General features: G+C 39.4%; 2 protein-coding genes across 2 annotated transcripts; one reads left to right on the top strand and one right to left on the bottom strand.

Moving 5' to 3' along the window:
* Positions 1-4,488: 4,488 nt before the first annotated feature.
* LOC143470234 (transmembrane protein 254-like) lies at positions 4,489-4,992 on the top strand. The gene has a single exon (XM_076968231.1). The coding sequence runs from the start codon at positions 4,489-4,491 to the stop codon at positions 4,864-4,866; it is 378 nt and encodes a 125-aa protein (XP_076824346.1). The 3' UTR covers positions 4,867-4,992.
* Positions 4,993-5,098: 106 nt separating this feature from the next.
* LOC143470227 (cAMP and cAMP-inhibited cGMP 3',5'-cyclic phosphodiesterase 10A-like) lies at positions 5,099-9,240 on the bottom strand. Its single transcript, XM_076968216.1, has 11 exons — positions 8,730-9,240; positions 8,369-8,538; positions 8,127-8,266; positions 7,734-7,855; positions 7,507-7,661; positions 7,270-7,410; positions 6,999-7,111; positions 6,756-6,922; positions 6,445-6,599; positions 5,777-6,346; positions 5,099-5,549 (listed from the first exon to the last, which is right to left on the bottom strand). The coding sequence occupies exons 1-11, from the start codon at positions 9,141-9,143 to the stop codon at positions 5,099-5,101; spliced, it is 2,598 nt and encodes an 865-aa protein (XP_076824331.1). The 5' UTR covers positions 9,144-9,240.
* Between the last annotated feature and the right edge of the window lie 5,754 nt (positions 9,241-14,994).

Here is a 14,994-nt window from a genome sequence, read left to right as displayed (position 1 = left end):
GAATTTTTGCTTGCAACGATATCTAGGTTATGACTATTTGCAGTCCTAATTTGGACAAAATCCATGTACTCAGTTTTCTATAACAGCTACCTAAACTTTACAGCAAGTTTTAAACTTAAAAATTCAGCACAAATTCTCCAAAAAAGCAAAAACTCAAACCCACAAAAAATGTACAACCTAGCCTAGACCTGCGACCAGCTGCCGCCAAAATAACAACAAAACTTGTTCACAGCGACGTCACATGCGCATTGGACCGGAAATTTTCTTACTTTTTTTAATATGACGCATTGAGTACGAACACGTAATAATCAATGTGTTGCCGGCTCAAAATTGTCTTTATATTGGGAAGTGAGCCCTTATAGGGAATTTTTTAATCCGACTGTCTAAGGTTAAAGACACTTGCATTAGAACATACCAACTGAAAGTCCATCGTGCGCGAAAGATTGGCAATCTCTATCGAAAAGAGCTTGAATGTTTATTAAATAGATCAAATTTACACTATCCGCTAGATGGCGATTAGAGCACAGACATCCTTAATTGGTCAAAAGACATCAATTAAGGTTAAAATTCTGGACCAATTACAAGTAATTTGGTCCCATTGAAAATCTATGCGTTGTGTACGACATGGCGAAACGCAGTTAGCCTGGAACAAGATTATAATTCAACAATACGCTAGCAGGATCTGGCAAAAAGGCGATTTCATGTGTTGCCAGATTATCTTAGGAGCGCTCGCAGGAAAGTCGTAGGAAGACGACGTCTAGCAGTAATATAGACAAGACACACCTACTGATAACATAAAAACTGCGATCGTATTTATTTCCGTTTTGCAAACCAACATGGCGCGCGACCTAGGGTAGAAGCTTGCCAAAGATTTGCAAGGGATGGCTTGGTCGTTAACGTTCTCACAACTGACAACGATTTAAAGGTATTTAACGGCTTTTCCAAGCAAATGCAATCAACTCAAGAACAACCAGTAACACGTGAGACAAGCTGTGTTCATACCTTTCAATTCCTTGGTCGGCGTTTTCGAAAGCTTTGCATAGGTAAGTTCTTTACAAAAGAAGACACTAGCAGCGCGATGAAAGCACGTTCGCGAAAAAACTTTGCCATTCATTTCCAGTTGAGGTTGTTTGCTCAGTACGAAGCCTGCATCGAAAATCACTTGAAAAGGATCTTCAAACTGTGACAACTGTGACAAGTCTGCTAAACAACGCAACAGAAGCTGTCTTAGCCGGCCTGCAAGATGATCACAGCGAATGAATGTCGACGGTTTTCTTTCGTTCGCCGTGGTAAATCGCGACCACTGTTATGGAACAACAACAAAATACGTCTTGTACTAAATGACAAATCATAATTGCTTTGCAAACAGACCGTTGCCAAATACTTCAATCAATGAATTTTGGGTGTAATATGTTGAGGTAAAAACACCAAAAATGCAAAAGTGTAAACGATACATTTTCGAAAACGCTGCCGACAGGCAGCCATTTTGAAAACACAATACCTGGTCGATTGCAGCTTGCAGCTTTATGTCGAAACAATGGTTTTGGTAGCGCCCCCAGCAGTACCAATGGCTTGCGATGCATAGGGCTTTCGTTTACAGTCAGGCTTCCCAGCAACAAAATGGATGCAGTCGCTCGTCGAAGACGGAAATTCTGAAATAAAGGGCCATTGAAATAGCATGATTTAGGCGGAAAAGTAGTAGAAACTTACAAAAATAACCATTGCAACTATTTTAAAACCTAATGCTCAGAGCCTGTAAAGGCAATTTTTAAAAAATCATGGCCAAAACAGTATTGATGATGGTTGCATCACTAACTTGAAATGTCCACGTTGGCTGGCTCTAAAATGAGGCGATATGGATCGACGCAAAGCCGGAAATGACTTACTTGCAAATCACATGCAAGCGGTAAAATTGATTTATGTACTACTAGCATATATGTCAGTCAATGATCGTCCAGCCCCTGGCCGTCAAGGTTGATGCTACCATTCCGTTATCGGTCATTGTGCTAATCCAGAGAGACAAGACTCGTTAGAAGCCAGCCAAACCATGTCCTTTCACTCCTTTGTTAAATTTTCTATCAGCTTTTTCATCGTTTGTCTGCGTACATTTTAATAAAATATTAGTGCTTTATGCTTTTATTAACTTAAAACGCATCCATTCTGTCAGAAAAATACGTACACTTCATTATAGCACGAAAACAATAACTGTCCTACCAGTTTTGCAAATAAAATGAATAAACAAAGAATTAAACGCCGTTAAATACAAAAAAGCCAGCCAAAAGTATTTCTGGAAAGTGTGCAATCAAATTTTAGTTAATAGCCTAGCCCAAAAAACAAGCTAGCAAGTTAAGTAAGCCTAAAAACTGAGTTTTACATTCATAATAAATATTTGGCTTAAGGGGTCCCTACCCTTTTCAAAGAGATAGGCTTTTCAATGCAAAGTACATTAAATCAAGACGCTACTGTCGCAAATTCACATCATAAACCTACACTGAATTTTTGCTTGCAACGATATCTAGGTTATGACTATTTGCAGTCCTAATTTGGACAAAATCCATGTACTCAGTTTTCTATAACAGCTACCTAAACTTTACAGCAAGTTTTAAACTTAAAAATTCAGCACAAATTCTCCAAAAAAGCAAAAACTCAAACCCACAAAAAATGTACAACCTAGCCTAGACCTGCGACCAGCTGCCGCCAAAATAACAACAAAACTTGTTCACAGCGACGTCACATGCGCATTGGACCGGAAATTTTCTTACTTTTTTTAATATGACGCATTGAGTACGAACACGTAATAATCAATGTGTTGCCGGCTCAAAATTGTCTTTATATTGGGAAGTGAGCCCTAAAACGTAATCTCACTGAGGCCGAAATTATTACTCAAGCTCTAAGATCTCTGTAAGCTGGTGTTCCATGATGAAGTTCGACTTGAAATCCCAAAAGCCACGGAACAACGAGGAATCTTTTAGCTGATTTGCGTCTCTCAAATGACGTCTAGATCAAGCAAACCACCACTAGACTGGCCGACTATGTCCTCTATAAAGAAGAGAAGACAGCGGGAAGAAGGCAAAAGAACAAACAGGAAGAAGCGGCTTCAAAAACCGTGTCCTCATCCAACTCTCTCTTTCCATCTGTGTCCAAGACTCTTTAACCATCGTCTGGTTCTGCATCAGCGTTTCATTCGTCACAGACAACAGCACGGGGAGCAATGACGTGAAGGTGATCAAGATCTGAGCTCGGATCGCGAACAGAAGCTGAAAACGATGAAAAAAGAAAACCAAAACCTTTCTGCTCAAGCAATGAGGATGAACTACAATGAACAAATCTATCGCAATTTTGAGATAGTATTTTCGGCGGATTGCCGGTCATCTTCGCATACAAATGATGGGGTAAAGATGTGAAACGCGAGACAACGTGCTTCGCTCAGAGGGAATTGAGCTGGACAAGACCAAGTAATTTAGCGATTTAGTTAATATCTAATCTAAAGCAAACACGCTGGAGTTGGCGGAACGTGGTGTCTGGTTACCTCCGTCGCATTTTGCGCTTTGTCATGGCGGCACCAATCTGATAAGTTTGAGGAAAGGACAGAAACTAGGCAAGACGTGAATTTGCTTTCAATATTATTTGTTTTACGCTTTCGTATTATTTAGATATTATTTAGATTTATATTTGCTTTCACAGTTTCACAATTAGCGTCACATCAAAATTAATTGTGGGTTATACCCTACATATTAACTAACGTTTGTACTGCAACACTACACGTAACGCTATAACGTGTGTGGTGCATTAGAAGTAACAGCAAGTAAAGCATACGTAAGCTGCGTATATTATCTACCTTCGAGGTTTCTTTTAACTTTGCTGTAGTCTTTCGTTATCCATTCTACCTTGCCATACAAATGGTGTTGTTAGTTGTGAAACGTGATACTACAAGTGTAGAACAAGACAAAAACGTATTCATGATAATTAATCTTATCTGTGAGCAAGCTATAGTTTGCGCTGTGTTTGTTCTTTATTTCACTTTATGCTTTGTCATTGGTGACGCAATTCTGACAGGTTTGGAACTTGTGGTAAAGGCAGCAAATCGAAATTATATTATTTTGTTTTCACGTAAACCACAATGTTAATGCATTTCATACGCAACCAGTTCGGCTTAAACAGCTAATCCAGAGCCGATACAAAGGGCACGAGCTATGCTCAGTACGTCCATGGTATTATAGATGTCATGGCTCATATGATATGTTATGACTTGACTGTCAATATATGGAGAGTGGGTTGTAGTGAACTTTTCAGCCATTGTTGTGATGAAGAGTGAAATTCAATTTGTATTTAACATTAAACGAGCTTTATCAGTCGCCCGATGATTAATATAAATTAACTATTATAAGTTGTATACAGTACAGTAAGGACCATATGTAGCCTATACGTGTTTTGTGCATAAACATTGCATCATATTTTCTGAATAGAGTTTAGTTGTAAAAGGCAAACATGTCTGGCAACGACAAAGAAATTTCCTCCAAGTATTTCAAGCGACTGGGAGTGTTGGTTTTACTGCTTAACTGCGTTCTATTCAGTGTGTTGTACCTTGCCATTTACCACAGGGACGTCGTGCCCTACAAAAGTCTGGGGCCGGTCGGATCTTTTTATCACTACATCTCGTACACCTACCCCAGCATTGCATTCTACGTCTTCTACGGACTAATCGTGGCTCACATCGTTGAAGGATTCCAGACTATGCACATTGCTCGTAAGAAAGGAGTCAGAGACGATGCAGCGTTGATGAAGTGGTTCTTACAAACGCTGCTTGCTGGTCGATTTTCAGTGATGCTCATCTTAGCTTACAAGCCGAAGACAAAGAACAAATAGACTTGAAGATCAGGCGATGTACTGGAGCTGTTTTAATTGACTTATAACCTTGCTGACTTTACTTGTAACGAAACTTTAAGGTTATTCCAATTTTTGGGATTTGGTGAATCAAGATTTTAAAGCGTTTCATTTCGTGTTGATTGTTTTCAGATTTAGAACAAAGCGACCGTTTGATGATGTGATAGTCGCGTGAAAAATCTTTTATTCTATAAAATCGAGCATTATTACGCAATCAAGTTCTCGAATGTTCCACGACCCACATCCCTCCCCTTAATGTTAACCCGAGCCCCTCCTGTTCAAGCTCCGTTTCTTTTTCCTTCTCCTCCTCCTCTTTTCGCTTCTCTTCTTCCTTCCTCGTCTTCACGATCTCTGCCTCTTGCCTCCAACGTTCTAGATTCGCTTCCGCACCAACCGCCAGTTCCTCGCAGGAGGGCAGCACCCGCTTTAATGTGTTGTAGCATTTCAAGGTAACATTGGACAAAAAACCGACCTGGCCCTCGGCCAAATCCTCCTCCAAATCGCGATCCATTATGGGGGGGATTGAGAAGCCGAGCTCTTTACGTAAGTTTCCCTCGTTCCAGAACTCGTGGTATAAATCTAGAACGCTCGATTCCATCGTTTCCCAGCTCTTGGCGTTGAAGCTGATGTCACAGGCGGTCATTATCAAGGACATGGCGCGCTGCCTAGAAAACATGGGACGAAGAAAGTTGACATATTCAATTTTAAACAATAAAGTTTTGAGCAACATGTCATAGGCCAAATAACATAACGTTTATATGAATTAACGCGTAAACTATAATAATACGTCACGCGGTGTACCGTTATAATGCATTAAGAGTCATGGTAAAAGCTAGGTACTGTAAACAAAGCACAATAAAGCTGCGTTGGCCTACCTTCAAATATCTTTTACCTGTGTTCGGGGTGGTACAAGTCGAACTGGTCCTTATCTAGAAGCAGCTGGACAAGTTCGCGATTTCCGAAATAAAAAGCTAGATCGGTGGAGATGATGACGTTTTTAATAATCGCGACCGCTTCTTCGCGACCGTCCTCCCCCAAACACGCCAGGACGTCGTGGCCTTCCCTGTGTAAGATGTCCATTGTGACATTGACGTGATGATGCTCCATGGTAGAGTTAGGATAGAGAGCAGAGAGTGGATGGTTGATGGTCTGGAGGAAATGATTCGAGAGCGCTCTGTGATCGATGTCGTGGCAGAGACTCGCGACGATCAGCGCCAGTCTTTCGACGTCACTGAAGACGTCCATATTCCGGCGCAAGACACAGAACATCGAATGTGCCACCGTCATGGCGTGGCGCCAGTTGTGGTAGACCTTGTCACGATAATTGTTTCGAACCGCCAAAACAAATCGCGCTATAACTTCGTCGGGAATTATGAAGTCATCGGTATTTAGTATGTTGCGCAATATGTGTGTGAAGAAGAGCGGAAGTTCTACGTCATAAGGGAGAAGCGAAAAATCGAAGCTGAAAAAATGTTGATATTTTGAGTTATTTTTACACGAAAACCTTAAAACCATCAAAAACATTAAAAACTTTGAATTAGAAAGTAGTTCCTTTGGCACCTTTCAAAATCTCGGGGAATAACCGCCAGCACATTGTCGTCACCTTGTTTGCTTATCAGGTCCTCGACCTCGGATTCCGGGCATTGGCTGTGGTAGAGATATTGCTCGCGCACGACGTTGAAACTGCGCTGGTCCCTTGCCAACCACTGATGGAGCTGGCCCATTTATACAACATAATCGCTATTGTTATGAACGAAACATACAACGCTTTGATTGACTTTACTGAAAATCATCTTTACCAGCTGTGACCCACAGCCTTGCATGTCCCTATATAGGTGAGGATGCAATTGACTTGAATCTGAATCACTTACCTTGGAGTATCTCAAAGCTAGCGCACAAAACACGGCGAACATTTTGAAGTTGTTTTGGTCAGTCATGGTGAAAGCGCCGCCATCTTTTTTATTAATCATCTCTACCACGCCATAAACCTCATTGTCGCTCATAATAGGAATGCACAGTAGGCTGGTTGTAGTGTAACCTAAAATTAAAAACACACAATTTCGATTTCGTTTCGAAATTCAAGTTTATTCGCAAATGGTAAATTGTTGATCGACCTGTTATTTTGTCAAACTCTTTGTTGAACCGCTGATCTACGTAGGCGTTTGGGATGTTTAAGATCTGCTTCGTAGACGCCGCTGCACCAGCTACGCCTTCTGTGATCGGGAACCTGCAAAAAGATGTAAACTGTGCTGTGCGACTCAAGCAAGTAGCTGATGAAATGCCATGATTTCCATCTACTCTAATGGATGTCTTGATAGTTCAAAGCTTGAAATTTAGATGATATTTCAGTCAAATAAACGTCATACCCGGCACGAGGTATATCACCTGATCTCGGATTTCTTGGAGAAGATTGTCTTTCCGTCTTTCTCCTCACCGACGTCGAATAAGTCAGAATAAAGCTCATTCTTCTCTTTGTCATAATGGAAGAGCGTGCAGCGATCGGCCGACACCAGCGATTTCGCGAACCTGCGTTGTCATGACAACATAAAAAGAACGTAGCAAGTAAACTACGGTATTTTGACCAAAACTAAGCTGCAGTGATTTGTTGTTGACCATTGTTACCTCATAATGTGTTCAATGATGGTGTCAACGTCGGTGATGTCATCCAGATAAGTTCTGCAAACGTCGAGAAGAAATTCGCTCATCTGATATTGCTGCTTCAACCCACTGCTCACTTCCGTCTTGTGTATCGCTAGCGTCATCCAGTGGACGATAGTCTGAGGCGTGAGAAGCAAAGATCTTACAACGTTGCAATAAAAAATTCCTGGAGCTTTTCGCTAATTCGCCACCTTTGCCATGACTAGTGTCTCCTGCGTGTAAGCCGCTTTCTGCCACGTCCTGTAGAGCTCCAATACCCCCAGGAGGTCGCCATTTTCCAAGCAGATTGGAAGACACATCACCGAGGTCGCGGCTGCGGATGAATAGATCGATCGTGAGCTTAACGATGGAAACTGCTACAACGATCAAGTCAGCAAATAAGGTTCTTTTAGACGGTACGGATTGTTTTTATAGTATTTTTTTTTATTTAACTGCAACTAAAAGAAATTAGCAAATTTAAACCCACAATGGGTTAACCCTGGGCTAACACGTTATATTCTATCGGAATGGAAACTTAAAACAGGTCCTTCGTCATGGCTACGGTATCAACCTCGTGCAGAGATACAGTTGCTTTTGGAACTTACTTGAGTCCTGTGTTGATATTCCTTTTGGAAACCTTTCGTCCAGCTGCAGGTCTTCCACTAACACTGGACGTCGCGTATGAGCTGCGTATGCTGCCACCGTGCTCTTTGTTCCGATGACGTAATAAGGAGTGATGTTACTTCTGTATGACGTAACAATAACTAAAACGTAAGTTTAACTTATGGGGAAAATGGCGAGACCAGTTCAACCAGAAAACGGACTCAAGAGTTTATTGAACCATGACCTGAGCATGGGTAAGGGGTCATGCCGCCACTGAGGTAGATCCGGGTTGTACAGATGCAGACTTTCACCGGTACCGCCCACCGCGTAAAAATTAAATCCGCTAGATAGCGTAGCTTGGCGTAGATGGGCGGATGACGCGTATAGAGGGGCCAAATATTTACCAGAGTCCACCTGTATTAAGATGTCGATTATACAAGCTTGTTATTCAACAAAAGCTGATTTGTAAACTAGTGAAAAACAGAGTTGGGTATCTTTTACGTTGTAAAGATGATGATATAATTGATGACGAACAGCACGCGGCAACACACACACACACATACACGCACACACACACGCACACACACGCACATACACGCACTTACCTTATCAGACAGATATAACCATGCTGTGTCGTCATTCCCCAAAGTTTCTTTTGAGTTGTTCAGATCGTCAGAAGTTCCAGGGGAATCCCCTAAAGATCGAGACGCTTTTCCGTCGAAGTTGAGGTCAGACCCTACGTTTTGCAGAAAGAACTTCTTCCTAGTCAGCCACCTTGATATGGTGTCACATCTCGTATTTTGAACTATGTAATCTTCGAAGAGACTCGGGTACTGCGTCGCTATGGCACCTAGCTGCTTGATTACGTCACTGTTGGAGATTTCGTCGGAGTTAGAAAGCATTATATCCGGTGTTGAACACGAACCTTCTTTATAAAAAGAACTGTGGGTGGCCTTGTTGCCAGGGAACGGCAGTCGAGGCTGGGACCTCATTTGTCTGTAAGGCCACGGAGAGGTCATGACCTTTGATCAAGTTCTGTCCCACACCTGGCATCTACTTTTTAAAATAATGTTGTTGGCTACCGTTTTAAGCATGTCTTTGCTGGCTTTAGGTTATATTTATGACGTCACAAGGCTATTTTTAAGCAACAAAGAAAAATGAATGGTAAATAAATAATTTCAAATTGAGCTGATAAAGAAGCAGCAAAAAGAAAATCTCTGATAGTGTTGATCTAATGTTTAATGTATGATACATCAACAACCTAAAAAATCATTGTAAATTATGCCACCTTGTTCGAAAACGTGATATTCTGCTGATTAATTAATTATATTTATGCCCCACTTTAGAACTTAAATCGTTTTTAATAGCTGAGGCGTGTTTGCAATGAAGTGAATTTACCTGAATTTCAGAAGTCCAGTGAGTAGGACAATGATTTGCAATTTCGTTCATCTTCATATTGAAAACTCCCTAAAAGAAAAAAGAGGCACCTTCTTTACTATTATAGGGCGGGTATGACCATTACGTCGCTGAAATCGAACATATTTGCATAAATTTAATGATTATTACTTTTCCTTTCACATAACCTGACTCTTCTGCTGACCGCGGTATTACCTTTAGCTGGGTCCACATCACCATCATTTATTGGCAAATTCCGCAAGAGAAGCAATAAAAGTCACTCCCACTGAATTCTTTGCCATGTACTCTTTGTCGCGGTTTGGAGAGCAAATGTACAACTCCTTAGCTTTACCATGAAACGCTTGTCAATGCCTATGCGTATAGAAGTAATCAACGCTTGTGTTACTGCCATATGTCTAAATTAAATTAAAATAAATTAAATTAAAATTTTTTTTACCGAGAAACGATTGAAGGAAAAGCATTTCACCAAATTTGTTCTGTTTTTTTGAAAAGCACTTTTTCAATGTATTTATTTCCACCGTCCAAACCGAGGGAAAATTTCTTTTTTGATAATTCCGAATGAGTATTTTTACAAGCTGTTCAACAAGATAATTTTTATAAGTTTCACTCGTAAGAAACTTCCTAAACAAGAGCACTATAGTTTGCGTTTTTACTTGGAAGGCTGGACTTTGAGAGGAATCAAGGAATGATTTTGCGAATATCGACACAAAGTAATAATTCGACTTTTAAAACCAATTCAGAACCAAAAGGGCAGCGCTTTATGCGTGTCTTTCTACACCGTACACAGAATATATCCGTTTCACTTTTGTCAATTTTCCCAGCAATGTTGAAAAGCTGCAACGAACTCAAAAGCAAACTGAAAGCCACGATCCCACCATTGTTTGATGAATCCTGATCAAAGCCATTGATCCCTTCATTGTCCATAAGGTACAAAGCAATCTAATGGAAGGCGGAAATTTGCACAAGTCACGTTTCAAGCATAAAAGCATTTAAAAATATGCGCAAATCAGCCTTCTTTACATCGCCATTTTTCCAAGAGATGTGGTTCCCTAGTTGATGTAAATCCCCTTTGAACAAGATAAACCTTCTTCTTCCCTTACGTCAAACACGTTTTCAAGATGAGGAAAACATTCAAAATTGTGACCCGGAGTCTAAAAACATGTCTCACCAGCATAAGTATATATAATTAGGCGGTAAAAAAGCTTCGAAAGTCTGGAGTTTAGAACTTTACCAGACGTACTTTACATTACGCCATTTTCATGAAGATAGCGATGGAAAATGTTCAAAAAGAATGATTTTCCTAAACCAAAATTTCCGCAAATAGAGTAAATTTGCACTGGGTAAATCAGCTGCATATTTGTGAAGGAATACTTCAGACATAACAGCCATGTCAACTTTTGGCTTTCATCCATTTGTTCCAACAAGCTATTATTTTACCGCGTGTTGGAAACACAGTTTAGAGTTTTGGTATTTCCCCACACTACAACAGCGTCAACCAAAATAAAAAACATCGATTCACGATATTATATTTGAAAGCATATAGGCCTAAATAACTTAATCGTTCAAAACCTTTCATTTTAATGTTTAAAAGATGATTTTGCTACCTATAGTACTGTAGGTTTGTTTTCCTCTTGTTTGCAATCGCTCTGTTAGTAAGTAAATGGAATTCTTGTAGTTTAAATCCAGTATACCGGACATACTGTACAGTTATATAAGAATGACATTTTTTATTGATTAAGATGTTTATAACTAATCTGTATGTGACGTTTCAGTTGGCTAACCCGGCTAGCTGGAGTGCCGGTGTTATTAATAACTAAAAAGCAGCAATATTTTTATTATTAAGCGATCATATTTACATTGCACACAATGGCGTAACTACAGCATGGCCATCTTAGGCAGATGTCTAAAGGGCCACCGCAGAAATGGGCGCATGACGAATGAAACATTAGGTTCCTTCAGATGCAAAAATCTTACTGAACTGCGACGAACGCGCCTTTTCAACTTTAAAACAAAAAAAGGACCGGTGTTAATTTTAAAGTGTCCGAGCTGTCACTTTGAATTTAACGGTTCGGAACAAACTCAAAAATACAAGCCCGAAATCGCATGTAATTTTCAAGTCCAGTTTGCCGTTCATTTCTTGAACACTGGTTTGGTTTGAACATTGGTATCACTAACAAAGAGAAAATAATTTCAAACGGAATTTCCTACAGAGGCACATCACAGAAAGTTTCCTAAGGGTCCATGGGTATCTTGCTACGCCTCGGTTTGGATAACAATGATATTTTAACAAAAATTGTGTACTAATAAATCAGCACATATACCTACTGTTTTAAGATAATAAAGGGCCGGAGAAGATACGGTTAAAAAATAATGTAAACTATAACACGAAGTTAATGTGGTTAATGTGACGTTTAATGGCATAATAAAGTAGTAACCAAATGCAGAACTTTCAATATATTTTCTTCACTAAAAACCTATTTATATTTTTAAAATAAGCAAGTTTTTTCTCTTTGAATAGACAGAACTTATCTCGGGTTGAAAAGCCATGACCTTGTGACGATTACGTCACGAGTCACGAGTTGTTTTCGAGATGTTTGGAATTTAATTTGGGATCTTGTAATTCAGTTGTTTACCAGACTTGAGTTTTCCTTAATGACGTCAGATAAATTTCCTCGATTGAACTAGTTTGCCACATATATATACTGTTGTAATGTTTACGATCTTCCCTTTTACTGTCTCATTTGTTACTGAGCGCGATGTAACATTCAGCAAGATTTGCCCGAAGGCAAAAGCCTTTGTGTTATAATAAATAAAATGGGAACTTCATCATTTAGTAATTTGTATAGACAGAATTAAGCAACTAACAGCATAGTCACGCCGTCTGAGAAATGAGAACTCAAACATCGAAGCAGAAGTAAAACAAGTTATCAACCAACTATCGTCCTCGCTCATATTCAAACAATTACCGCCAACATATGCGGTCTTTATGGCAGATGAGTTTCTTGTGTAATACTTCACACAAGTAGTGCACAAGCGAACAAAAATTTGTCATAACCTAAAAGAAAAGGATGACATAACATTAAAGCTGATTATATGCTGACAAGCCAACTTAGACCTGACTTTTCGCTGTTTAGTTGTGAAAAACAATGAAATTTGCCGTGAAATAATCTTGTTGACTTTAGCAAATCTTTATGTATTTACAAAAACTTTATGAATTTAAGCTACTCTGACTTAATACTGACTTGATTCCAAACTTCCAAAATAAACAACTGTAAATTGCATTAAATCTGGTTTAAAGGTCTACATTGTTGTAGACATCAATTCCTCTCCAACATCATTACACGTTCAACAAAATAGCGGCGACACTTATACAGCAGAATCAGAAGTAGGCCTACAAATAAAAAACTGCTCTTCCGACTTAAGGTCGCAGTAAAGAGACAAAAGGAAAAGAGCTCAATGAGCTAAAATGCTTTTTTCGTGGACAAACAATTCTCTTGTTTCTGTCAGAGATGGTTTCTATCAGTTTGTGCGAATCTTTCGATGCAAACTTAACGTTCACAGAAAACCAATTAATATTACTAAAAGGTTTGAAACGAATCGCAGTTCGTTGTAAGTGAAGTCAATTGACACGAAAGAAAAAACATAGAACTGCTACAGCACTCGTTGATTTCCACAATTATTGAGAAAACAAATGGGCGTTTATTACTATACTGTAATCTTTTGTTAATCCTTTGAAAAATCTTTTGTTATCGCTTAACACGCTGGTTTCAGGACTTGGACATTGTGATAAGCGCTCGCGATTATACAACTAATATTTGTGGAACATCTATTTCGTCATCATGTCTATGCACTTTGGACTGAACAACTCAGCAAAAAAGTAAGTTTGTTTTATAGCATAGTTCGACGATAAACTGTTATGTTGTATTTTGTGCGATGCTGCATGTCGAACCCATCATGCAGAATAAAAGCACAAATAAACATTAGAAACAAATAAATAATAAGAACATTTGTTTTTGTTTAGTCGTTTAATTTGCTGCTTTTAACAGATTAGCCAGCACTAGTTGCATTTGAGCACCTTATATATTTCTGAGTTGTTGTGTGGTAATTTGCTCGAATAAACATAGACAGCAAAATTAAAATTCATAACAACACATAACAATTTAACTAATTATTTCAAACCGTTTACGCAACAAAAGTATGCTGGAAAGGTTGTGATGGTAACGTCACGAGTCATGGGTTGCTTTGTAAATGCTGAAATTTTATTTTGGGATCTTGCGATTCAGTTGTTGACCAAACTTAAAGTTTCCTTAATGACATTCAGATAAATTACCTCGCTTGAACTGGTGTGCCATATTAATACTGTTGTAATGTTTGCAATCTTTCCTTTACATTTTTCTTTCTCTCACTAGTTATGACTGCGCAATGTAACATGCAGTAAGCTTTGCCCAAAGGTGAAAGCCTTTGTGTCTGATAATAAATAAAAATGAGAACGTTATCATTTAGTAATATGTATAGACAGAATTAAGCAACTAAACAGCATTGTCACACCGTTTGAGAACTCACGTCATCGAGTCAGAAGCAAAACAAGTTATCATCTTCAATCGTCATCGCTCATATTGTAGCAATAGTCGCCAGATCAGCCGACCTTTATGACAAGATGTTTGTTGTGTAATATCACAACAAAAACACATATTTGTCATAAGGTCTACCAATAGGAAGTCACAACAAGGCACTCGGTAAAATAGCGCATTGTCAAGTGCACACATCATCAGGACTGAATTGAAAGTAGGGTGCTAGTAAGCTTTCCATAATTTCAAGCAATATCGTGCGGTGAGCAATTGCAACGAGGTACGGATCAATGTTCCCTCTAATTTTTCACGAGTCTGAGCAAACACACTAACTCCCTGAGCGGTCCCTTGGACCACTGTGAGCAACATCAGACGTGCCACGTGCGCACTGTGGCCATTGTTATGCGTTTATTTTATTTTCAATTCAGATTGGATTATTTTCTTGTGCGCAGATTTTCTGTGCGCGGAGACCGTATCAGCAGTGCGCATTTGCGCAGCTTAGAGGGAACATTGGTACGGATTGAGCAGGGGCCGAAAGATTTCATTTGGCGGGTTGTTGACCGCCGAGGCCTGGAGCATATTTAACTTTAACACAATGTAAGCGTCTAAATGCTAACCCTAAACTGAGCGAATAATTTTTCACACTCAACCAAACCAAAAGCCTGAAACTAATCCTTGACCTTTGTGCAATGCGAGATAACAATGAAACTTGTAGCAGATGTTTTGATAAAACTAGTTCTAGTCAGGATGTAATTCTTAAACAAACACTGGAAGGGTTCCCATAATGGTTATCAATGCCATTGTATTACCGCTAGATTATGATCGCGAATACAGAAATAAGATTTTCTTTGCTGAGTTAATTGAAATAACAAAACTTATTATTTTG

Source organism: Clavelina lepadiformis, chromosome 1 (assembly GCF_947623445.1).
Source record: "Clavelina lepadiformis chromosome 1, kaClaLepa1.1, whole genome shotgun sequence".
Taxonomy (NCBI): domain Eukaryota; kingdom Metazoa; phylum Chordata; class Ascidiacea; order Aplousobranchia; family Clavelinidae; genus Clavelina; species Clavelina lepadiformis.
The sequence above is the reverse complement of the archived record's forward strand: the minus strand, read 5'-3'. Positions and strand labels throughout refer to the sequence as shown.